Source organism: Phascolarctos cinereus, unplaced genomic scaffold, assembly GCF_003287225.1.
Source record: "Phascolarctos cinereus isolate Bilbo 61053 unplaced genomic scaffold, phaCin_HiC Scaffold_3;HRSCAF=262, whole genome shotgun sequence".
NCBI lineage: Eukaryota > Metazoa > Chordata > Mammalia > Diprotodontia > Phascolarctidae > Phascolarctos > Phascolarctos cinereus.
Genome location: NW_027555736.1, coordinates 210,082,232 through 210,109,120, shown reverse-complemented (window position 1 = coordinate 210,109,120; position 26,889 = coordinate 210,082,232). Strand labels below are relative to the sequence as shown.

Sequence of the window (26,889 nt, the reverse complement as noted above, 5' to 3'; positions counted from 1 at the left end):
TTACATTTAATGAAGTTAATAACTAATCTTAGATTGTTAAGAAATTGTATATACTTTTCTAAATTAATGACACACCTTACTCGAAGTACAGTTAAAGAACCATCCTTCATTCCAAGGGCAAGATGGATTCCATCTGTACTGACAGCTGCACAACGAATTGGTTCCTCCATATTACATCTTGCTATTAATGCATGATCTATTAGACTCCATATCCTGTAACAAATATTCAATTAACTAAAATATAAACATTTAAAAAGGTATTAAATCTTCAAGAAAGGATCAATATAATAATAATGATTTCATTTTAAATAAAGAAATTAATATAACATTTTACAAACAGCCATATTATTTAGCAATGGAATCCTTTTTAATGATATTGGTAATGTCGCAATTAAACCCTTCTCTGCTAGAAGCATGCTTAAAACAATTGATAGCTACAGAATCAGTGCCTTTATAATAGCATTACCACACTGACTTGGCCCTAAGTATTTTAAATTAATAAGTTGAAATTTTCTATTTTAACTGAAATTTTTATATTTAAAAGCCACACAGATGATGGTGCTATCTCATGAAGGTATGATCTAAGACTGATGCATGACCAAAACTATTACATATTCACTATATATTCATAGTTTAATATTTATTTAGCTAGACTTAATATTCTAAGGCAGCATGGCACTACTGTACAATAGTATCTAGTGTTTTATGCAATATACAAGTATTAAACAACTAGAACCAAACTTAATTTTTAATGATTTCTTTTTCTTCTTGGCTTATCTTAACTTTAATAGATATGAATTCGACTACCATGGCAAAAGGCAAGTGATAAGAGGCTCGAGGGAACTGAAGATTTATTTAGTCTTCATCCCACTCACCTAAGTGATTTCATACATGAAGTGGGTTTTGAGGATGACCTTGAATAAGGGGAGGAAGGGGATTTGCGTTTTGTTATTCCTGAAAGATGTGGTCAATAGCTTCTCTCTGATACTCTTTCTCCTTTTAAAACCAAAAAAAATGTAGAAAAAATAGGGCCTTAGAATCCTTCCAATACAAATCTAAAGGGTTTTGAGAACAGTTTAGTATGCATCAGTTTCTCCCAATCAGCTGATCAAAACTGTTTAAAAAAAAGTTATATCTTTCAGAAAAGTTATATCTTTCAATGATGATCAAGGAAAAAGCACTAGGAAATGACAAGTAATCACAAGAACATTTGTTTAAAAATTTCTCTGCGTGTTGGATGACGTAGTATAAAACTTAGAAAACACTTTGATGTTAATGAAGTTGAAAAAGATTGAGATTGTAAGTTCAGATGGAAATTTGTTTTGGAAAATTATAATTAGGTTCACAGTGCTAATCAGTATCTTGAAACAAAAGGCATTTTTAAAAGCTATGTATATTAAAGCAGAATGGCAAATGGGAAAGGGAAAATGATTACATGCTCCTACTCCAGCTAGCCCTGACACTTGCTGCATTTTTTTAAAAGCATCTAGTTGAAGAACTGGCTATGGTAGTATAACTTTGCCGTGACTAATGAAGAGAATTGTCAATTACTATTTACTCTGTACTTTTTTCTTAACAAATATAAAATCATGGAAATCCATACCACTAGGGAGGGGACTTGGAACAGTGAAACATTTAGCAACCTAAGAGCAAAGAAGAGTGGCAGAAGATCTGGGCAGAGGGCAGAAAAAGTTGTGAAGTGTAGCCACTGAATTGAGGAGCTGCTTCTAAGAAGCATCTTGTATGTGAAAAAGATCTGCTAGTTTTTGAAATGTCACATAAGCTCCCCAGTGTAATGTCAGTTCAAGAAGCTAATGTGATCTCAGGCTACATGAAGTCTTTTCTCCATCCTCATCCTTCTTGACCCTTCTGCTGCAGGTGAAGCTGTTGACCACCCCCTTCTCCTGGCATACTTTCTTTTCTCTGGGTTCTAGCACAGCTTTCCCCAGGGCATTTCCCTATTTATCTGTCCATTCAGTCTCATGCTCCCTAACTATGGTGTTCCTACAGGCTCTATCCTGGACCCTCTTCTCTTCTCACTCTCTTTTCCCTGTCGGTGACCTCATTAGTTTTCATGGGTTTAACTGTCATCTTGATGAAGATAATCCACAGATCTACATATGCAGTCCTAGCCTCTTCCCCAAGATTCAGACCTGTACCACCAACTATCTACTGAAAATTCATACTGGATATCCCAAGAAACATCTCAAACAAAAACAAGTATACAACAATTCATTATCGCTCCTACTCCACCTTCCTCTCTTCCAAGCCTTCCTATTTCTGTTGAAGGTATCACCATTATTGCAGTCTCCCAGATTCATAACCTCAGTGTTGTCCTTGACTCCTTACTCTCAATCACCCCACATATCCAATCAGCTGCCAAATTTTACTTTTCCTACCTCTGCACGATCTCCTACATCCAACTGCTTCTATCTAATCTCAAAACTATCACCTTAGTTTAGGCCCTCAACATTTCTCACCTACATTATCATAAAGGTTTCCTAATTAGTCTCCCAGCCTCAACTCTTTCTCCATGGCTGCACATCCTATAAACTACTGCCAAAGTGATGTTCTTTAAGCACACATCTGAGGACCATGTCACTCTTTTATTCAACCATCTGTAGTGGTCCCCTTTTGCCTCTAGGATTAAATATAAACTGCTCTGTTTAGCTTTTAAAGCCCTTTGCAACTTGGTCTCAATTTATCTTTCCAACCTCATTGTTCATTACTCTCCTTCCCATATTCTGAAATCGAACCAAAATGGTTTTGTTTCTCACATAAAACACTCCAACTTCCTTCTCTGTACCTTTGCATGGGCCACCCTCCATACCTGGAACGCACCCCCTCCTCACTTTCCCCTTACAGAATTCCCCTCTTCCCTTAAGATACAGCTCTCGACCACCTTTTACATGTAGCCCTTTCTAACGTCCCAAACAGCTAGCACTTTCCAAAACTATTTTTTAGCTAACTACTTTGTATTTCTTGTTTATACTTATTTATGTACTTGTCTCCTTTTAAAAATATAGGAACTCCTTGGTGAGTCGCAACTATTTCAGTCATTTTTCTGTCACTAGAGCCTAGTACAGTACCTGGCAGATAGCAGATGCTGAATACTTTACTGACTTCATCATTCAAATGATCTCTTCAAGGTTACCAATAATCTCTTAACTGACAAATCTGATGACCTTTTCTCAGTACTTATCCTTCTTGATCTTGATGTAGCATTTTTCACTGTTGACCACAATTTCTTCCTAAATACTCTCTTTTATCCTCCTCTAAGTTCTCTCCTTCCTGTTTGACAACTCCTTATCAGTCTCTTTTGCTGGATCATGAGGTCCCCTAACTGCCAGGCTCTATCCTGAACTCTCTTCTCTCTATTCTCTTTCTTGGTGCTTTCTCTCTTGCTTTCAAAACACCTTTCCAGCCAGGCCTGGAGTCCAGAAGACCTGAATTCAAATTTGGCCTTAAACCCTGGCAAAGTCACTTAACCTCTGTCTTGGTTTCCTCAATTACAATACGAGGATGATAATAATAGCACCTATTTCACAGGATTGTTATGAGGAACATCAAACGAGACAATAATTATAAAGTGCTTAGCGAGCATTATATAAATGTTATCTTTATTAGTAACTATACAAGCTCTCAAGGGTTTAAGCTGTCTTCGTACAAATGAAATCTAGATATCTATTTTTAGCCTTGGTCACCCCTAAGCTTCAATCTTGCAGCTAACTGCCAACTGGACTTTTTCCACTGAATTTCCTATATGCTTCTTAACTTCAACATATCCAACACTAAATTCATTCCCCCTCTCCAGCCCCTAAACCTACCCATACTTTCAAATTTCCACATTACTGTCAAGGCCAACACCATCCTGTCTTCAAGGTCAGTTCATTTCAGTTTGTATATTATGTGTTCTTTTACAGTTTTAAAGTTGCCGACTTTTGCTCCTTTGGCCAACACCGGTATTTCTGAGTTCTAAATAAATCATGCTCCTTTTGTAGAGAGTCCTCATCATGTGGTTCTAAGTTCTATAACCTGTTTATCTCCTTTAGTTCTATGTTGGGAGGTCTGATTTCCAAACTAATGCCTTCTTTTACACATTATATTCCTCTTTGGAGTCATTCTGGAGTTTCTTGCTATATTCTGTGATCTCTGAGGAGTCTGCATTTTCAATGCAGAATTTTCGTTCATTTACTCACTTTTCCTTAGGTTTTTATAAGTCTCTCTGCTGGTTTATCAGCTTGGGAGATAGGTTTATACTTAGCCTCTCTCTAGGACTGTTTACCTTTCAGTCCTTCTCTTATTTTACCAGTAGCTTGTCTTGGACTTCCTGACTTCTCTTGGTTTTTCTCATCTTCACTGCTTCCCAGACTTCCTGGGGTGAATATCTTTAATCTTCCCCTTTGGGCGGTATTAGGTCTTAGCTGGATCCTTGCCTCTAATATACTGGTAAGAAGAGTGACAGCAGCTGAAAGGAAAGTCATCTTCCTCTCTAGCTGACTCCGCACTCTCACATCACCTGCCATCCTACACCAGTTGTTACACCTTTCTTTAGTGGAACTGGGAAGAATAAGTGTTCCCCATCTCTTGTGGGGAAAGAGTTTAATACCGTCTCTGCTGTGGGGGGTGGGGACAATAAAGCGTCCCCATTAGTTGGATCTTAAAACATAAACCTGTGAGGTTGCTTGTGCTGGCAGTGAATGGCATGGTTTTAAGGTACTGTCATAGAAGGATCTTAAAGCATGTCAGATGTCAATGTTGTTTCATGAGGCTTCCACCTTGTTCAGTATTTCTGTCTTTTTCATCAGCTTTCCTTATCCTATATGTGGTGCACATTTCCAATTTTTTCAGATTTTTAGGTTGGAGAGATTTGTAGGAAATAACTACTCTGTAATTTTGCTGGCTGTATCTCCAATTGCAAGGTTTTTAAAAGGCCTACTCATTGAAGCAACATAGGCCAAAAAGAGGCAACTCTGAATTAAAAACTAAGATTAAGGAGGCAGATTCTATAAGAGTGGCTTAATCAATGGCTTAATTTAATGGCTTTTCCAAAGCCACTGCACTCCAGCTAGAAACCCTGAGCTTGACTTAGCATCTAGACCAGATTGGACTGGACATGCCTTTATTTATATCCAAAATTACTTGTGTTTCCAAGCCATTCCCCAGACAGTTCTCCGATGAAGAAATTAAAGCCATCTATAGTCATATGAAAAAATGCTCTAAAGTGTTACTGATTAGAGAAATGCAAATCAAAACAACTCTGAGGTGCCACATCACACCTATCAGATTGGACAACATGACAAAACAAGAAAATGATAAATGTTGGAGAAGATGTGGGAAAATTGGAACACTACTACATTGTTGGTGGAGCTGTGAAATGATCCCACCATCTTGGAGAACAATTTAGAACCATGCCCAAAGGGCTACAAAAATGTGCATACCCTTTGATCCAGCAATAGCACTTCTAGGGCTATATCCCAAAGAGATCAAACAAATGGGAAAAGGACCCACATGTACAAAAATATTCACAGCAGCTCTTTTTGTGGTGGCAAAGAATTGGAAATTGAGAGGATGCCCATCAATTGGGGAATGGATGAGCAAGCTGTGGTATATGAATGTAATGGAATACTATTGTGCTATAAGAAATGATGAACAGACTGACTGCAGAAAAACCTGGAAAGACTTATATGGTCTGATGCTGAGTAAAGTGAGCAGGACCAAGAGGACTTTGTACACAATAACAACCACATTATGCGATGACTAATACTGTTAAACTGAACCCTTCTTTCTCAGCATTACAAAGATCTAAGACATCTCCAGAGGCCTCAGGATGGAAAATGCTGTCCACATCCAAAGAAAGAACTATGGAAGTCCAATCGCTGTCACTTATTTTTACCTTCTGTTGCGTTTTGTTTCATCTTTCTGATGGTTCCTCCTATTGGTTTTAATTTTTACTTACAACTTCACTAACGTGAAAATATGTTTCATGGGTATGTAAATATAAAGCCTATATCAGATTGTGTCGTCTTGGGGAGGGTAGGGAGGAGGAAGGGGGAGAAAAATTTTCAACTCAAAAGCATATGGAAGTGATTGTTGATAAATAAAAATAAATTAATAAAATTAAAAAACAAACAAACAAACAAAAAACAAAATTACTTGTGTTTCCTGAGAAGTGACAGCACAGGGACTAAATAAGAAAAGAATTAAGTCCTAATTGAAAGAAAAGATAAATCCAACAAAAAGGGCTAAGTCATCATATAGAAAAAAATTACAAAACATTAAGATATAGGTAATTTTCCCTTTCTTTGTTATTTTGACTACCTAAAAAGATAAAAGCAGAAGATCTCTTACCTATAAAATGCAACGTAAGAGAAAGGGAAAGCCTGTACTCTTTTCTAAACAGTAAAGAGTTAAAGCAAAGGGGAGTGGTAGCAATGAGCCAGTTGGTGGCATAAGGGCTGGCTGGTGAGATAAAAACAGGGCTCATGAAGGCACCACAGACACATGGTAACACGATCCTGGTGCCAATGCCTGTGATTTTGCATCAACCAGATGAAAAGTAGTGTAAGTACAGTAGGTAAGGGCTAGTAAACCAAAGAGTAAAGGCTGCATCTAGTTCTGTACATAAAGTTTTGCTATCATAGGGTTGTAGACACATTCAATCAGATCTAAAACTTGGATGGCAGTGAATGGCAAGCATAATTTATATGCAAATTTTAGAAAATAATCGTATCATTGCCATAGCCAGAGGTTGACTTCACAGGACTACTGAGTCAATCAAGGTCATATTTATATGCTTATACACTCAATACTCAAATTAAGATCTATGACCTTAATGATCTGCAAGGTTCCTCCAACAGTGCTGATAACACTCCAGCCACACTTAATCGTTTTATATGACTTTTATTCATGCTCTCCCTAAAGTTCACAAAAAGGAAGCCACCAATTCATAAACATATCTTTTAAAACTGTCCATTTCTAGAAGTTTCTAGATATATGCCAAATATATATCATTGACATAACTCAGTAAAGTTGGAATTTTGTGAAAATTAACAAAAAACACCCTAAAGATAAATGACTATCTGTATAAGTAATTTATAATTTGTTTACCTGACTGACCGATCATCACTTCCGGTCATAGCCAGCGGCTTAGTCGGGTGCACTGCCAGGGCCCAAAGTTCACCTTCACAGTGTCCCTGCATAATCAGGAAAGGCTTATTTCGTTCATGCACCACAATTTCAAAAATTTCACTATCTTGTGTTCCAACTAGGATATGATCTCCTCGCCAACAAACACTCCTGACAGACAAACCTAGCGAAAAACAAAATGAATTTCATAATGTATAGGTGGAGCAGGGAGCTGTGTACGTAGTATGATTTAAAATCCATCATGAAGATCTATCCTCCCTACCAACCCAGAACATGTCATTCTATATGATTTTAAGGTTTTACCTTTTCAAGGATTATCATTTATAAATGCAAAGACCCCTAGAAAAGGAAACAAATCAAGCTGCTATCATTTACAACTGAGTATAATTCAGTTTATTAAGTCATTTTTAATTCTGATAGCTAAAAGAAACAGGACAAAAGGATGAATAATTTTGCCGGTGGAAAAAAGGGGAAAATAACTACATAGCACAATGCCTGGGAAAATATTCAACTCAATTCAATTCAAATAATCAAACACTTGTTAATGTTTCTTTTACCAGGCATTGTGCTACGTGCTAGGAGAACAAAGGGAAAAAATGAAAATTTCTGTCCTCAAGGAGCTTAAATTCACTAAGGCAAGATGAGTACACAAATAAATATAAAACATAGGCCAAGTAAGTGTAAATGTATAATTTGAGTGGAGTTAGCATATAAACAACTGTGGCAGGCCACACTTGTGGACCTAGAGGACCACATGTGGCCTTGAGGTGGGAGTTTCTACTTGAGCTGAGTTTTAAAAGGAACTAAGGATTCCTTGGCAGAAGCAGGGAGTGAGAGCATTCCAGGGAAAAGCTTCTATGCAAAAGCATAATGGTAAGAAATAGAATATCATATACAGGTAACAGCAAATATTCCAGTTTGATTGGAAAAGAGTGTATGTGGGGGGGATAACAAGAAATTAGTCAGGAAAGGTAAACTGGAATCAGGTTGCAAAAGATTTAAATGACAAAGGAGCCTGTATCTTATCTTACAGACAACAGCATCTAACTAAAGCATTTTGAGCATGGTCAACTATGGAGGAGAAGTGACTAAAAGCAGGGAAACCAATTAGAAAGCTAGCTTTGTGAGAAGGCAGAAGGAAATGGATGCAGGAAGAGTAGAGGTATGATCAATAAGACTTGGTAAATGATTGGATGTATAATATTCCTAACTGGAAAAGTGATGGAACATAAAATATCTATTTTATGTGGAGAGCAGAGAAAAGGCCAGTCTGGCTAGTTCAAAGAGTAAAGGAGGGTGAGTAATATACAACCAGGAAGGAAAAGTAAATTAGGACCAGATTGTGAAGAGGTTTTAAAAGCTAAACCTTTTACAGTAAGGATCTTTTTGGCAGACTGGTACAGTCTATGGATAATTTCTCAGGATAATGTTTTTAAATACATAAAATAAAATAGAAAGAATCACAAAGGAAACCAATTATATTGAAATACATTTATCAAAATATTAAAATAAAAAATGTTCATGAATCCCAGTTTAAAAACCCTTGAGCTAAACAGCAGAAGAGTTCATATTTTATTCTCAGGGTCTAAGAAGTCACTAGAATTCACTGACTAGCAGAGTGACATGGTCAAATCTGCACTTAAACAAAGTCACTTTGGCAGTAAGTATAATACACTGGAATTAGGAAAAGACTTGAGGCAGGAAGATCAATTAGGAGGCCATTGAAATAATCTACATAAGTGATGATAAGGGCCTGAACTAAAGTAACAATTAAAAGAGTAGATAGAAGAGTAGGAAAAGAACCAGGAGAGAACAGTGGAATGAAAACCCTGAGAGGATAAAGTATTGAGGAAAGAACAGTCAATAGTATCAAATGCAGCAAGCAGGTCAAGAAGGGTGAGGACTGAGGAGAGAGACCTTCATATTGGTAATTAAGGCAATTAATTTTTAAAACAGCAGTTTCCGTTCAGTGGTAAGGACAAAAGCCAGAATGCAAAGAGTTGAGAAGTAAGAAGAAAGAAGTGGAAATAATGAGTATATATAGCTTTTTTCTAAGAATTTGACTGAGAAAGAGAGGAGACAATAACTTGAGGGGACGGTAAGATCTAGTAAAAGTTCTTTAAGGATGAAGGACATTTGGGCATGTCTGAAGGCAGAAGGGAAGGAACTAGTAGATAAAAGAGGTTAAAGATTACAAAGAAGTAATGATTGAGTTTGCAATCTACATCAGAGATTGGAGGAAAGAAAGAGAAGGTGGGAGATAATATCCAAGAAGGTTGGGGGATGAAAAGGAGAGAAGAGAGAGCTCAAATCAAATTGCCTCAATTTTTCTCAGTAAAGTAAGAAGCAAAATCCTCAGCTATGAGAGATAGGGGTGTGGCAGGAGAAGTGTAGGAAACTTCAGCAGATAAAACAAAATTTGGAATATCTTCTACAGGCAGTGTGACACAGAAAATTATTGTTCAGTCACTTTTCAGTAATATTCATCTCTTTGAGCTCATTTGGGGTTTTCTTGGCAAACATAATATAGTGCTTTGCCACTTCCTTTTCCAGCTCATCTGACAGACGATGAACTGAGGGAAACAGGGTTAAGTGTCTTGCCCAGGGTCACATAGCTTATAAGTGTCTGAGACCAGATTTGAACTCAGGAAGATCAGTCTTCCCGACTTCAGGCTGGCACTCTATCCACTGTACTGCCTAGCTTCCCTGAGGAATCAGTTAGGGACACGTAAATGTCAATGATTTATAATATTTCTCCCCTTAAATGCCATTCCCTCTTTACTTATTCAAAGCCATGCTTTAAGACTCAAAACATGAGGTTATGAAGCCTTTCCAGAGCACTCCAGCCCTCCTCTAAAGTCCTACACCATTCATTTGACAATCATGTTTCCTGTACTGAACTGTTATTTATCTTTTTGGGGGGGGGAGCGGTCAAGGCAATAGAGATTAAGTGATTTGCCCAAAGTCACGCAGCCAGTAAGTGTGAAGTATCTGATACCGCATTTGAACTCAGGGCCAGTGCTCTATCCACTGTGCCACCTAGCTGCCCCTTATTATTTATCTTAAATTACAATTTTCCTTTACATATTTTTAGGTTCTGCCCTTTCAATATGACTAAGTTTCTTGAAGGCAGCCATCATTTTACTATGTACCTAGCACAATGTCTTTCCATTCGTGGAGAAATAAAAAGCCCTCTCTTATTGCAACAATTTTTTAAAATTAGAAAAGAGGAAATAATTTCAAATTACTGACTGCACTTTAAAGAACTAAATTCTTATGAAACTGATATCCTATAAAAAGGGCTCACAAGGATATGATTTGAAAATAGTTCTAAAAATATGTTAAGTTCAGATGAAAGCAAATCGTTTTCAGAAAAAAGCTACTTTTCCAGTCTTTTTAGTTATAGATATTCACTTAATAACTATGGCTGCACTGTACGCTGTTTTTTTCTATAGTTCCATGATATTCCAATGTTCAAGATTCCCTTCATGGGATTTATATTAGTTTATCCACTACTTTGCTAGAAAAGAACAAAAATGTATTAATCAATGTAAATTCCTGATGCAAGTTTCTATAAGCATTTTATTTGTACGGAGCAGCTTTTGTGAAACACAGTAAAACTATAAACATTAAAGCAAAAATTCTTATCTCAAATGAAATCAATTGAGTTTGCAAGCTAGAGTGAAAGGAAAATTTCAGTTTATGATCCACACCTCTGCTCACTTATACAATGTTGTAGTCCATTAACAGCTTACCCAATTATGACCCAATCAAATTCACAGCTTTTTACCTTTGTATCCCTGGTCTGTTTCCCTGAGATCAATTACAGTAATTGGTTTAAAAGTTAAATCCCAGAGGCGAACACAACCATCTCTGCCACCAGTGGCAAAGCCTTCCTCACATGCATTCATACTGAAAATTCCTGCCTATGGGAAAAAAGAAAACATCACTTAATAGCATGTATTTGGTTTTTTTTTTACAATTTCAACTTGGAAAGCAAAAACTATACTTAAAATAATGGAATTTCATTTAATGATATATGATAAAACATGAGAATTTATGGTAAATTTTAAAAATCTAGATGACGGCCATTTTTTAATAACTTGGAACCATATATCACTACTTTATTAACTGCATTATAAAAAGTGAACTACATTATAAGAAATAGAAGCAGCATGTCATTAGAAGGCCTGGGTTCAAGTCCCTTGGACTTGCTGCATGACCCTGGGATATCAGGTAGCCTCTCAGTGTATTGATCAACTAAGGCTATGAATTTCAAAGAAGGTGCCAACCTGTGTAAAGTCTCCTCTACATACAGGAGTTCCCTATACCAATGAAATCATAGATGTAGTCCCTATTTCTGGTTCCTAGGAAAGAAAGTAATGATTTGGTTAATTTTATAAGTGAATAATCCAATACTTCCCTCCATTACTATAGAGAAGTTAGTTTAAGTATTGTGATAAATGATGAAAACGGCAATTCCAAAAACTCATTCCAGAGCTTATAATAAGCAACTTGACTATTACCCAAAAGTACACAGACAATTCCTATAAACTGGGAGCCGATTTGCAATCACATTAGTGAAAAAGTAAAATAGTAATGTAATATAGTAGCAAACTGTTTAGAGGTTCATAAGCCTCTAAAATTAACATGAGCTATGTAAAATGTGAAATAATATTTAAAAATAAGATTGCTATGAAATTGCCTGAAATAGGTAATTCAGAAAACTCTGAGCTTCATTTTTCTTTTTACCTTATGTTATAACAACAGTACTAATCATTTTTGTTTTAAATTATTTAGTATATTAGGTGGTAGGAAAGCTTTTACAAATATTGCTTCATGGGTCTTTTAAATATGAGAATTATTTCAAAAACCACTCATGGGACAAATACTAACTTTTCCAGTCAGCTGTGAAAAACCTAAGAAATGTTGCAGTATCAAGAATAAAAAAATATATATTTATTTATATGAATTATTTAATAGCTTTTTAACAACCAGATCTATGATTAGGACATCTCTTTCTTTAAATTCTGCTACAATTTCAGAGATGGCATAATTACCCTATTGGCTCCTTAATTCCGTTTTCAATGACTCAATGCCCTTTACTTGACATTGCCAATAAATTGCCAAATACTAATATTCTTTTCATGTTACATATTTTCCTTGATAATTTCTCCCTCCCAGTCAGCTTTAATAAATTACAATTATCTTTCTTGCTCACTTTCACTTTTGATAATCTTCCAATGACACTTCATATCCCTTTGCAAATATGGTCAAACTCCTAACCAATCAATCCAAGGCTGTCCAAGGTCAATTTTTTTCTCACTATACCAGACTACTTTACAATTCTCTATGTTCATTACTCTTCTCTTTGCCAAATCAACTTTGTATTTACCTGGAGAAATCACTAAACCAGGACTGAGTAACCATTTTGCCCCTATATTATGGCCTGTTAAGCAAAACAGAAGGTTGGGAGGATGATGACCAGGTGGAGAAAGAGACATACATATAATGAAATACAGACAGATGGAGACAAAGAAAATGAGAAAGATAGAAAAATAAAGGCAACGACAATAGCAGCAAAAGCACAGGCAGTAGATAAGCATATCCTTTCATGGAGTAATATCCCCATCTTAAAGTCTTTTCTAGGCTTTACTTAAAATACTGCTAAACATTGTTACAGCTATGTTTCATTACCCCAAATATAGATATAAGCGTTATTACCTTTAAGCTACTTGTCGAGTAGACCAAAGGAGGTCAAAGATTATATTAACTGCTTAGATAGGAAGATCTTTCTTCATCTTTGCTGTTAATTAAAGCATAGAGCCTTGCATATAGTACACAATGTTTACTGCATTGAATTAAAGCCATCCTTTTGCAGAAAAGGTATATCCCTCCCATTTCCAATTCAACCAGTGGGCTATCCTTATACAACGTTCCTCTACATCTGAGACTTTTAGTTTAAAAGTTTAAAAATTTAAATTTAAATTAAGTTATTAAATAATTAAATTATTCCATCATTTTAAATTAAATTTTAAACTTTAAATTAAATTTTAAAGAATAATTTCTTATATAGTTTGAATTGCTATGACTACATATTACTTTTTAAGAAGTTTTTTTGGTTTATTTTGTTTTTTAAAGGAACTATAATTTCTTCAGTATTAGGAGCCAGCTAAAAGAACTTACTCTATGAATGCTGATAAGCACCTTGCCTGCAACTTATTTTTTCAGACAGTTACCTAGTGCACTGAAAGTTTAAGTGACTTGTCCAGGATCATATATATAGTATGTGTCAGAAATAGGACTTGAACTCTAGCTCTTCCTGGCTCCATAGCCAGCTTTCTATTTATTATGCCAGGCTGCCTCTCCCAGACTATCTTCTATTCAGCTTAATTTGATATCCTCTATGAATGCAGAAAGAATGACTAAAACGATAAGTACTTGAACTTCTCAGAGAAAAGTCCACATATTACTCCTATAAAACCAACATTTTATCTCTGAATCAATCCTGTTTTACATGTTGTGCACAGTAAGAAAGATTAAAGTTTAAATCATGTATTTATACTTCATGCAAGTATTACATAGATCAGTTAAGACTTTAAAAAGCACTCTGGTACTAGATAATGAAGTAATTTACTTGGGAAATTTCAGCTATATCTTTCTTAGGTGAAGACATTCTGAAATATAAGAATTTTTAGTCATGTAACCACAATTACAGATTAGAAAATTTATTTTTATTCCTAATCTATCAATAAGAAAATAATGGCATGTAGTCTTGCTGAAAAAAAAGTTGTGGACTAATACATTAGTTTGACAAAATTTAAAACATCTAAATAATAATTTAAATTAATTTACAGTTTTCCACTAAAATATATTTAATGCTTGATTAAACATTTCAGTTAAGTAATTAAACAGTGTCCCTGTTACTTAAACTCTAGCTTTGGTTTGATAAATACACACACACACACACACACTTAAATATCCTGAACCGATATAACAGAGCTTCCTATATTTAAACATCCAAAGATTTTTTAGAAGATTACTTAAATACTTTGACTCACAATCCCAAAGACAAATATACCCCAAAGATTTCACATGGAGATCCCAAAATGTTGGCAATATGGAGTCCAAATTCAATAAGCACAAAATTCAGCTGAAATAACCCAGTTACAGCTACCTGTATGGTATTTGGTAAAGTTTCATCAAAAGTAAAATAACCTAGTTATGACATGAGATTATATCCCAAGGACTTAAATATAAGCAAAAAATAAAAGTACAAATTATTTGATTTAAAGATGAATATAGAAATTATCATCACTAATACAGTTTTCTTGGGCTGATGTCCACTTTGATCAGATGTATTAATGAACAAAATATTAATAAGAGAAAAGAATGAAAATTGTGAAGGCAGACATATTAAAAATTGGAGGAAGGATAAACTTTTTTTCAGTCTGCAAGGCTACATTAATACTAACCTAAGGTACTATCTAACTTCACTTGTATGTTCATACAAGCACTCTGAGAACATACAAGGCTCCGAGAACAAGACTACTATTCTCCTCCTTTCTCCTAAGCAAAAGGAAAGTATAGTAAGCAAAGTTGAGGACACTTTTAGATCAGTGTATATTTAAATGATGTAAAGATAAGATGCAAATTCACAAAATCAGTGTAGAAAAGGTCTGACAGTAGCACTAGTACCCAATAGTATGTAAAGACATGCTGAAAGAAATGTCCGTTTGAACATGCTGGTATTGTAATATATTAGAAAAAGCTTATTTAACAAAGCTTACATTTAAGAGTAGCAAGGAAGAGGATGTCCAGACCTGTGATTTTATCAGTATTAAGGAACTCCCAGTGCAGAAAATCTCTTACCAATGTAGATGAGCAATTTTTCTGCAACTTAGACCTTAAGAGTTTTGCAGAGAGCACTGAGAGGCAAAGTAAATTGTCATAGTTACACATCCAGTATGTGTCAAAGGCAGGACCTGAATTTAAGTCTTCCTGACTCCAAAGCTATCCATTCTATTCACTAGATCAGTCCATGTAACAAACTGTAGATTAAAGTAAAAAATATACTTACCGTATGTGCTCCCTGTATTGTACGCATAAGATTGACTCCTTTCCATACATAGACATCCCCACTGAGTGCACCAGAATATGTTAATTCATCTCTTGCACAGGCAAGGCACAATATTGTCTGAAGATCACCAGCCTTACCAAAGACGCCTCTCTTTGGAGTCAAAGAGTTTCCACACAAACTCCAGAACTATAAAAATACATAATAAATGCAAATTAAAAATAATTTTTTAAAACTATATTTTACATACATTTAGCATGGTTTATGAAGTATGCATCCAATGGGAGATTTGTTTAAAGGATTAGAAGACATAAGACTAAAAAATTCTCTAATGCTATTGCAATATTGAATTAACAGTTATTGTCACAGTCTGTGTTCAGCACTCACTAAAATTGTTTGGGTCTCACTTTTCTTTATCTGTAAAACCAGGGCATTAGACATGATTACTTTAAAATTCTTTCCAGTTCCAACTTTTTATAGGGATAGAGACAAGACCTATGATTTCATTGGTACAGGGAACTCCCAGGTAAGGAGTTCCTGCAGGTGGACCCTATGTCTGCAATTTATAGCCTAATAAAGTTGCCTAAACACAGTGCTTCTTAAACTTTTTCCACTCGGGACCCTTTCAGCACAGAGAAGTTGAGAGACTGCCCAAAGTCACACAACCAGCATGTGCCAGAAGCAGAATGTAAATCCAGTCCTTCCTGGTTCCAAGGCCAAATCTCTATCCACTATTCCATGCCACCCCTGGTTGTTAAGATTCGATGATATTTATAAAGATCCTTCTAACTTTCTTATTTATAACTTTTCTTATTTATATATTATATACTTAGTATAGAACCTATAGTAAACTTTCCAATAGAAAAGGTAAAGGTACAGGTTAGCTACCTGCAGGAGGAAAAATAACAAAAAGAATGTTGGATAGAACATATGATTGGTTCATCTAATCTAGAATTCTGTCTTAGTGACACGAAGGTTTTGCCTTAGATCCAGCTTTCTGGTTGAGCAGACCATTTTCCCCATTTATAGTCTTCTACTAAATTTTAAAATTCACTTCCCTTGAAATCTTTAAAAACTTCTTAGAAATAATCTACGTAGCCCCTTTGGAAGCCAGAGAAACTATCTGTAACCCTGATTTTTAAAAATAATACAAGTTTAGTAAACTTAGTAAATATTAGTAAATAGTGTACACATAAGAAAACAGGAAAGAATGGAAAAGGTTTGATAGGATAGATATAATTTTTAAACATTAATTCTCACTGAAAAGGTTAATACCAAATAACCACATTCAAATTATGGAGAAATTAAACTATTCAGTGGGCTTGTACAACATCTTAATATGAACTAGAAACTTTTAATATACTTTACTGGTACTTTATACAAGTAATCTTTTTTTCTCCTTTAAACACTATCTTCTAGGATTCTTATCTATTCCAGTAACAAATTACTGCTTCATTGAATTAAGATTTTATTTGGTTCCTAATTATCAAAACTTGTATTAATTACCTTTTTCTAAGTCTCCTTTATGGAAATGAATTTCTCTGATGTGCTGGCCACTAAGAAAAACTACTATGTTTCATAGTATTTTCCTGGAGAAAGAAGATACAAATCTATTCCTAGTACAAATAAAATACTCATTAATAATAAACAATGAGTTTATAAACTATGAGTTGAGCTTTTGGCCCTATGTGAAATATACAGAATATTAATATTCTGTATATTTATGAATGTGCACTGAGGCTCAGAGAAGATGAGTGAGTGATTCAAGGTCAAACAAATAGTAGTGGCTTATGGGATTTGAGGCCAAGATTTCACTCAAAATCTATGGTTCTTTTTTTTTTTTTTATCATAACTAAATACAGCAGAGGTCAACATTCTTGAAGGGGAACCACAAAGGAATCTGATACAAGAAAGATAAGATAGATACTGGAGTGGAACCCTGCAAGTAGGCCTCTGAGGCTCACCGGAAATTAAGTTACATGGCAGCTTTCCCATTTAGCTGGAGAAAAAGTTACCTATAATTTTGACCTTAAGTTTCTCATAAACACTGGAACAACCACTGACAAGGGCTTTAAAATATGAAATGCAAATGTAAATTCTAAAAATAAAAGTGAGGACATTCATATTTCAAATGGCTATAAAAATTAAGCAGCAGTGTGAAATTCAATTTTGGGGAAAAAAACAAAATGTGATGTGGCTGAACGGAAAAAAAGACACTTTTGAATACCTTAATATGTTTTACACCACAACTGACAAGTTTATTTGGTTGATACAAGTCCCAAGAAATATCAAATATCTGTAAATAAACAAGAAATGCAGTTAAACTCATATTTTAATAACATTTTTAGCCTCACATTAAATATGATCAAAATCCAAAACCCCACCTGTCTTAATATTATGCTACCCATTAAAAACATATGATTCCACCTTCAAAATTTGGAGTTACTGTAATATGTACAAATGACCTATTACAGACCTGTGATTCTACTGACACAGAAGAGTAAAACTCCCTTTACTAAAGGAGGTTGGTATCTTATCTGCAACTTACAGTCTTAGAGAGGTGCCTAGAGCACTCAGAGGTTAACTGTCTTACCCAGGGGTCCCACAGTCACTACATTATCAGAAGAAGGACTTGAACCCATGTCTTCTTGGCTTTGAGGTCAGCTCTCCATCCACATTACTCTGCCTTTCCTCTTATTACACATTATTCATATAAATTTTATTAAAAGATAAAAGGAAATGAATTTTTACAACATATGTGTCTCAGGTATTCCTAAAACCCATAAATCTCTAAATAATGTATCCATTAAAGAAAAATATTTTAAACAAAACAAGTACCAAAGAGAAAATACACAATGCTAGAGAGAAATCGCTTTCTTGGAAAATAAAGTGACTTCCCGGGATTCAAGTTACATATCAGTGATGGACCCAGAGTCTCCATCTACTATACTACACTGCCTTACATGATTATGCAATATTCATTTACATACATATATCAGAGAGCTTTTTAAAAAATAATAATGAAGCCTCTGAATAACATTTTCAAGGCTCAATGAATGATCCAGTGAAACCATTAATAAGGTAAAATTTAATAGCACTAAATTCTAGTACAATAAAAAAAATTAAACATATTTGCAGTTTCATTATTACAGTTTTCAATCCATATTTAATTATGAAGAAAAATTTGCATAGCATTTAACAAAGACAGAACCTTTAAAATGGTCTATGTGGTTAGTTTTATACCATTTGAGATCCCAAGGATATGCACTATATTATTTGACAAAGCCTCAGAGCAGAAAAATTGAGGTGGCTATGTAAACAAAATTCTAATGTATGTTTACAATTTTCATGAGCAATATGCTTTTCCTCTAAAATTGCAAAAATATATCCATTTTGAGATGTACTAAATTCACTCCATTAATCTCTCTGGTGTCAATGACCACAGACACATTCTTAGTCTACTGAAATCAATCAATATAAGTTTTTCCCCAAAAGATCTTACACTTACCTAGCCTCAATCTGAGAAATACATCTCTTTCCCAAAACTGGGGTTTTTTTTCTACATTTGCTCTAAAATTGGAGTTCTAATTAAAAAGTTCCTATTCATGACAATAATGCAACAAAGAATAAAACTCAAAGCCCCACCATACCAGGAATTCAAATGAAGAATACTTACTCTGTCTGTATGCCCAGGGGCCATAGATAACATTTTTCCTTTTCTCCAATCCCAAACACATATTGCATTTTTTGAATCCAGTCCAACAGATACCAAGCGCTGACCATTTTCAGTGAGTTAAACAGAAAAATGAATAAATCAAGTAACTGAAATATGTAAATCGCAAGCATTTTACATATGATTTTTTTGGCCCAAAGAAATCTACTTTGAGCCTAAATGAACTAGATGGATATTACAGTAACTACTACTAATATTTATATAATATATATTATGTGGCAGGCATTGTGCTTTACAATTATCTCATTTGATCCTTACAACAACCCTTGGAGGTAGGTATTATTATCCCCATTTTTCAGGTAAGGAAACTAAAGCAAACAGAGGTTAAGTGACATGCCTAAGCTCGCACAGCTAAATGTTGGAGACCACATCCAATTCAGATCTTCCTTACTTTAAGCCCATATGCTCTACTATGCCACCTAGCTTCCTCAACTACATTTTTCAAACCAATAGTAAAAAAGGTTCATGGATATTTTAGAGAATAGTCTTTATTTCATAGTGTTAAAATGGGAAAAAAGGAATTAGTACATAGAGTACTAGTACACAGAGTAGTTTTTAAAATTACTAATAACTAATAATAGCACTATTAACACAATAATGAAAATACGCATATCTGGGGAAAGTTTCAATACTGCCAACTCTCAAGCATCTATACATTCATAAAACAAAAAAAAATCCTAAATGGAATGTTTTTTTGAGAGGCAAATACAGGTTGAGTGAGTTGCTCAGGATCACACAGCTAGTAGGCCAGATTTGGACTCAGATCCTCCTGACTCCAGGGCCAGTTGCTCTATCCACTGTGCCACCCAGCTGCCCCCAAATGGATTTTTAAATTTTCTTTTTAGCCATTTGTTTCAACTTTCTTTCCTACTAAACCTAAGAGAAAGATGCTAACAGATAAATAACAAGTCATTACATTCGAGATCCATAATTCTTTTTACTCTTGCAGTCTAGTAAACAAAAGTAAAATGGGAGGGGGGGAGAATGCTGCTTCTTTCTCACTAACAATCCCTGTGAATTTCCAGTCCAAATCCTCCCTACCTTCCTCAAATCCCTTGCTCTGCTCTTCTGTAGGATTCTGGTAGGTGGTCTTTTTGTACACATTCAGAGTTGATGGTGATTACAGATAATTTTCATTGGTTTTCTTTATCATTGTTTCTTCTACTGCATTTCTGGAGTTCCATGGGGGAAGGGGAGAACTGGGCTCCATTAGGTCCTACCAATGCCATCATTTTCCCAGTCTTTCAACCTCATTCAAAAACAGCTTTTAAAAAAAAACACACAGCTAAATTTTCAACTTCATACTATGCGACCAACAGCAAATTGTGAATGTAAAGGAAAGGAAAGGTCAGACTAAATGACCTCAAGCTATGTGAATACTAACCATGGCTTACTCTGACTTGCTGACCCTGGAGAAGTCATAAAGTAAACTTCTCTAGGCTTCAGTTTCATTGCTAATTTATTACCTTCTTCGTAAATATAGGCCCTTACAACTTAGAATCACAGGCTCTGATGGAGAGAACGTTATAGATCATATTGTCTGATCCTCTAGCTTTACTGATAAGGAAACTAAGATACAGAGATAAGAAGTGTTTTGCCAAAATATTCCTAAATGGAATGGGCTCTGGGAATTCTGATGAGTTCATATCGATGGCTCCTCCAAACAGATCTGGAAAATGCACCAGTCCAAATTCTGATGGAAAAATCTGGAAAAAGTCAGAAATCTTTTGTTTTGCGCAGGTTGGCATAAGGAGACAGACAGAAAGGTCTGTGGACACTGGGGACTGGACCAAGACAGAAGCACACCACTCCAGTGTCCAGGGAGAGACTATACCCAGGAATAGAAGAAATGCCAGGCTTCTTTTGAGGTGGCAAAAAATGTAAATCTAGGGAGTGCCCATTATTTGGGGAATAGACAAACAAGTAACGATATATATACACATGTATACAATACCACTGTTTTGCAAGAAATGACAAAAGGGATGACTTCAGAGAAATCTAGGAAATTTTATATGATCTCATGCCCAATGAAGTGCAAAGAATAATTTTATTCAATGACAACAAGATGGTAAAGTCAAACAACTTTGAAAGAATTACACTATGATTAGTGTAATGACCAACCACAATTCCTGAAGACTGCTGATGAAACATGCTATCCACCTCCAATAGAGCAGTAGACTCAAAATGAGACAAATATATTTTTTGGACATGGCCAATGTAGAAATTTGTTTTGTAGACTACTTGTGTTTCTGCATTTTTCTTTATTTCACAAGGTGGAGGGCGGGGTGCAGTTTATGGCGAAAGATTTTTGCTGATCGGAAAAAAATGTACATATATATATGCTGAACAAAATTCACATAGCTAGTAAGATACAGAGTTTTTATTTCAATTTATGTTTTCCAACTTATTGGACAGAGTAGAGTAATTGGGGGATGGAGTAATTTACTGTTCCCTTTGGGTACAGTCACATTTCTACCACATGCTTACTAGGGGTTTAGAGAAACTAGACCTCATAAGATCACAGAATTGCCTGCTGCAAGGGACCTTAGCAATTAAGTAGTCCAGAGGCCCTTGACCTTTTTTGTGTCTTCCACCCCTTTGTGATTCTGATAAAGCTTACAGACCATGTTTCAGAATAATTTTTAAATCATAAAATAAACAGGATTAGAAAAGAAGGAGGAAACTGAAGTCCAGGTAAGGGAAGTAACTCGCTAAAAATTACACAACTAGTAAAGGATAGAAATAAGATTTGAATCCAAGTCTTCTCATTCCAAAAGCACTGCTCTTTCAACAGCTATGTGTCTTCTTACCACGTAAGGAACATCAATAGTTTCTTTAGAGGCATAAAAAAAACTAAATTTCATCTAGTTACACTGAAGTCTTAAAGCTTATGACAGGGAACTTTGTTGGAAGGTGTGGATGTTGGGAAGCAGGTGCCACCCAACTTTCATAAACTGTGCATTATGACCCTCATTCTGAGGGTGGACCTTATATAAACACCATCCCAGCACGTTCTGGAGTAGACAAGTGCCATGTGGTTGAATTCAGATGAAGGGCAAGCTAGAAAATATCAAGAGAAGACTACGTAATCACAGCATTCATGGAACCTAAAAGAGAACACCTGAGTCACACAGGCATCCGTACTGGTATCTTCCATTTGTATAGCACGTCATATTTTCCATAATGCTTTCAGAAATTCACAAGACAGACACGGTGGGAATTATTATGTTTCTATGAAGAAAGAGGAAAATGAGACCCATAGACAGGAAAAGGATTTACCCCAAGTCCATTTAGAGTCAAGGAAAAGCTGAGGAAAGCATTCATTACTTTGGTGAGCACAGGACTAGGGTTGAGAGTAGCAAGGGTGTGTGTCAACCTGGTTCTCCATATTGGCTCTATACCCAGTTTAGGTTCATAGGACTAGTGGTAGAAATGCCCCAAAAGATAACCTAGTTCAACTTCCTCAAGGAAAATTTAACAAGTCTTTCTAGTTTTCTCCATATAAGATTTTCAAGACTGCAAAAACTAAATGTCTGAATTGTGGTGTTTTAATGTAATGGAACATGTAATAACAAATGATGAACAAAAGGAGTTTGAAGAAACATGAGAATATCTGTATGAACTCAAGAGTGAAATAAACAGAAAATTAAATACTGACTACCCATAACGTGAAGACAGGACTCATTGGAAAAGACCATGATGTTGGGAAAGACTGAAGGAAAAAGAGGATGGCAGAGAATGAGATGGTTAGACAGTATCATGAAAACAATGAACATGAGCCTGGACAGACTTTTATAGTCCATTGGGTCACAAGGAGTGGGACATGACTGAACAACTCAGCAACAACAACACATGATTACAATACTGTAAATGAAAAGATTACTAAAAGAAATCCGAACTCTTAGTACTTGAAAACCATTAATGGTCCTAAAACAACTGGAATACATATCTTTTCAGCAGGAGTCAAGGTACAACAAGAAAAGATGTTACACGTGTTATCACATAGGACACACTGTCACTTTTGCTTAATTCGTTTTCTTTTTATAAATAAGCATTAAATTAGGGGTAAGGTGATATATCTAGAAATTATGTTGCCATAAAAATGAAAAGCATCAATAAAACTTATTGTAAAAAATTTTTGCAGGTATAATTTATTACTACTATGATACATCTAAACAGTAAGATAACATCTTCCCTTTAAAATGGAAACCAAGGAAGCTTTTTAAGAAATAAGGAAATAGAATTACTACTATATTATGACTCAAAAAGTACTTAATGGGAATCTAACCTAGGACACCATTCAGTCAAAAATACAACTCTTAAAAATTTTTTCTAGGAAACGTACTGGAAAATCATATTGGGTCTCTAAAAGTAAAAAACAGAATGACTCCTTATAATAAAATAATTATGATCTTCAATCAGCTAGTCAAAGAGGACCTTCTTCAATATTTTACATAAAAACAACCTCCTCGATTTCTGTTAGTTTGATATCTTTGAAGAAATGTCACGTATGGGAATCTATTTTTGGAATATTTAGTACTACATGGATAATTTAAAAACAGGAATAATAAATTAGTAAAATGCAAATTAAGAAGTTTAAGATGATTTTAAGAGTAAGGTTTATTATTAGCATACACTTTTAAAATCATATTTGCAACAAGCCATAGGTAGAAAAATGAATGTTTGTCAACAATTATCTTTTAAAATCTGAGAAACTAAAACAATTCACTTAAATAAACATTTATTAAGCATCTACAATGTGCCAAGAACTGTGCTAAAACTCTGCCAAAATTTTTTTGTTCTTCTTGGTTCTTTGCTGATAAGATGTAACTAACGTTTTGGGGGCAGATATTTAATCAGTGGTGATTTTACTCTTATTTTAGTAAATGTGCATATTAAATCACACAGCTTTCCCATTCTGAGACATCTATCTACAAAGAAGTAACAGAAAGAAAGCTCATCTTAAAGTATTCATCCCACATTTTTCATGAAAAAAATCTAATCTCAATTGCCTTTTGAAATACTAAAAAACTAAAATCAGGATAGTTCAACTTATGAAAAACTAATTCTAAGACTTTTTCCCATTTATTCTACCTCTACCATGTGTTATTTGGCAATCGTTATCCATTACATTTTTTATTGCTAATGACCAGGCAATGTTCTACCAGTGCATAATCAGTATGGCTTTCAAGGTAAACTGTTTAGCTGGCAAGAACAAACCAGTTTTGTTCAACTAAACAAATAGTGCTTAGAGATCTAACTACTTGAAATGTTCAACTATTACATTCTAATAAAAGTTTTTCAATTACTTCCTAAGTATTTCTAACATGACAACTAATGACATCTAACATCATAACAAGTCCTCGTACATATTTTAAAATGTTATTTAGAAAAAAGACCACATACTTGCCCATCCAAGTCGAATGATAAGCAAGCTATACCATGTGTATGAATATCCTTAAGCACTGATACAGTCTGCACTGTGTATGAGTCCCACACACAGATATATGGTTCTTTCCCAACTTGTCCGGTTGCTACCAACACTCGTTCAGGATGCAATGCAAGGCTGCCAAAAAAAAGTGAACACTTTTAAATAATTGCCTGTATATATTTTATAGTATTTAGTTTGTATAAGATTTTTATTTTAATTTAAAAGAACTTTTATAGAAATGTATTAGTCACAATTTTAATATACTTCTGCTTAAGTATTCACAAGACATCAATAATTTTACCAGGCTATTCATAATAATTCTCCACTAAAATCCTATTCTGAAACCTAATTGTGGGATGGAAGTAAGCAGAAGCTCTTTAAAGTTATGCCAATAAGAGCAAACTCTAGCACATCCCATTAAACTAGAAAGTTTTCAAGTATAAGCTTGGTAATAGACTATACATGTCTTATCTAATAACTGATTTTGCTAATTTTGAAATGGCAGAGTGATACATTTTTGAAATAATCATTCTCTCTACCAAGTAGAAGGATTGCAAGCTGTACTAGTGGAATACCCATCAACAAAATTATAAATCCTAGGAAGTATTAAAGCATTCTTTTAGTAATAAATTCAGTGAAATGACGACCTCAAATACTCATTTGGCATTCTGATCATTATCGGTGTGCATATTTCCTTCCACAGATCACAAATCATCCATTCCTACCCATTCCATGCAACTCTTCTCCATATCCTCCCGTAATAAGTTCACTATAAGGAGTCCACCCAACGTGCTAAAGACCTTATTCATTTTCTCTTGACATCTTGAGAATAATAGTGGAACATAAGGGCTGTCCATCAGTTATCCTTCATTCTCACAAGTCCAGCCCATCTTCTTTTCAATTCATACATTTCTTTCAAGACATCCTTTATTCCAATTCTCCTTCAGTAATTCTTTTTATATAATTTGTTGTAAACTCCTCACACCCTCCACATGTCTCCATTTCCCTGCAAGTAATAATTATTTTCAATAGTTTATAGATTATAGTGTTCTTCAACTTGCATTCATACAACAATGCCAGTGAAATACTGATACTAAAATATGGCCCTCCCCTCCTCCCAGTGAGGAATTGTGTGGTCATTAAAGAATTATGTGATTTTCCAATCCTGACATTCTCCTCTTCCTAAGTGGCAGCTAGATGGTACAAGGAACAGAGCACTGGGCTTGGAGTCAGGAAGTTGCCATTCAGTCATTTCATTGGTGTCAGACTCTTTGTGACCCCATTTGAGGTTTTCTTGGCAAAGATACAGGAGTGGCTTGCTATTTCCTTCTCCAGTGGGTTAAGATAAACAGAGGTTAAATCACATTAATAGTTCCTAAGGCTGGATTTTAACTCAGGTCTTCCTGACTCCAGGCCTAGTACTCTATCCACTGAGATACCTAGTTACCCCTAGGAGACAGGAAGACCCGAATTCAAATTCTCAGGCACTATTTGCATGACCCTGGAAAAGTCACTTAACCGTTGTCTGCCTCAGTTTCCTCAATTGTAAAATGAGGATAATAGCAACTACCTCTCAAGATTATTGTGAAGAGCAATCAAATGACATAATATTTGAAAGTGCTTAGAACAGTGCCTGGCACACAGTAGATGCCTAATAAATGCTTGTTTCCTTCCTTTCTATTCAATTCTGAACCCACCCATTTGTTTGTGATGTCTATCCACGGTAAAGATATACGGGACAGGTAACCCATGAAGTTATTATTCATGCTCTTAAAATGCAAACTCTGGAGAAGGCCTAATTGAGCTAGAATTAGTAAAGCAGCTCTCCTTCCTAATTAATTTATAAGTATTTTCTCTTCTTCCTCACTCCATTTTCTCTTATGGCATCTAATTCCAGCATCTCAAAAGAGTTCTGAATAATAAGAGAAGCTCTCATTTATGCAGACTACTGTAGTTTTACAAAGTACTTTCTTCAGAACAACCCTATAAGGTGAATAGAGCAGATGCCATTATACTGGTTTTAGGAGGCTAAGAAAATAAGGTAAGAGATAAAGCAATTAATTCAAGTTAATTCAGTTAAGTTTTACCAACTGATTACTATTTGAAGGGGAGGCTAGGTGGTGCAGTAGAGTGCACCTGGAATCAAGAAAATTCATCTTCCTGAGTTCAAATCTGGCCTTAGACATTACTAGCTGTGTGATTTAGGGCAAGTTATTTGCCCAAACTTCCAAGTTTCTGCCTTATTTCCATCATCTGTAAAATGAGCTGGAGAAGGAAATAGCAAATCACTCCAGTATTTTTGTCCTGAAAACCCTAAAGAGGGTCACAAAGAGTTGAACAACTAAACAATAGTACTATATGAAGATCTATCATGAATCTCTGCCGTGACAGACACCTTTGATGGGCACACATTTCTGTGTTCTATACCTCATTTGAATCTAATAATTGGAAGACTGAACAAAATCACTTTCATTGTTTTATTTTTCAAAGAATCTTATA

The 26,889-nt window shown here is 35.1% G+C and overlaps 1 protein-coding gene across 2 annotated transcripts in view; it reads right to left on the bottom strand.

The window, feature by feature from the left end:
• The window catches only part of EML5 (EMAP like 5), a 182,843-nt gene that overhangs the window by 137,756 nt on the left and 18,198 nt on the right, over positions 1-26,889 (bottom strand). For both annotated transcript variants that reach the window (XM_078151443.1, XM_078151444.1), the window contains exons 2-8: positions 24,366-24,525; positions 18,903-19,001; positions 17,454-17,522; positions 15,230-15,415; positions 10,940-11,075; positions 7,111-7,312; positions 76-213 (exon numbers count right to left, since the gene is read on the bottom strand). In XM_078151443.1, the coding sequence (XP_078007569.1) occupies positions 76-213; positions 7,111-7,312; positions 10,940-11,075; positions 15,230-15,415; positions 17,454-17,522; positions 18,903-19,001; positions 24,366-24,525 (990 nt within the window). The remainder of the gene's footprint in view (positions 1-75; positions 214-7,110; positions 7,313-10,939; positions 11,076-15,229; positions 15,416-17,453; positions 17,523-18,902; positions 19,002-24,365; positions 24,526-26,889) is intronic.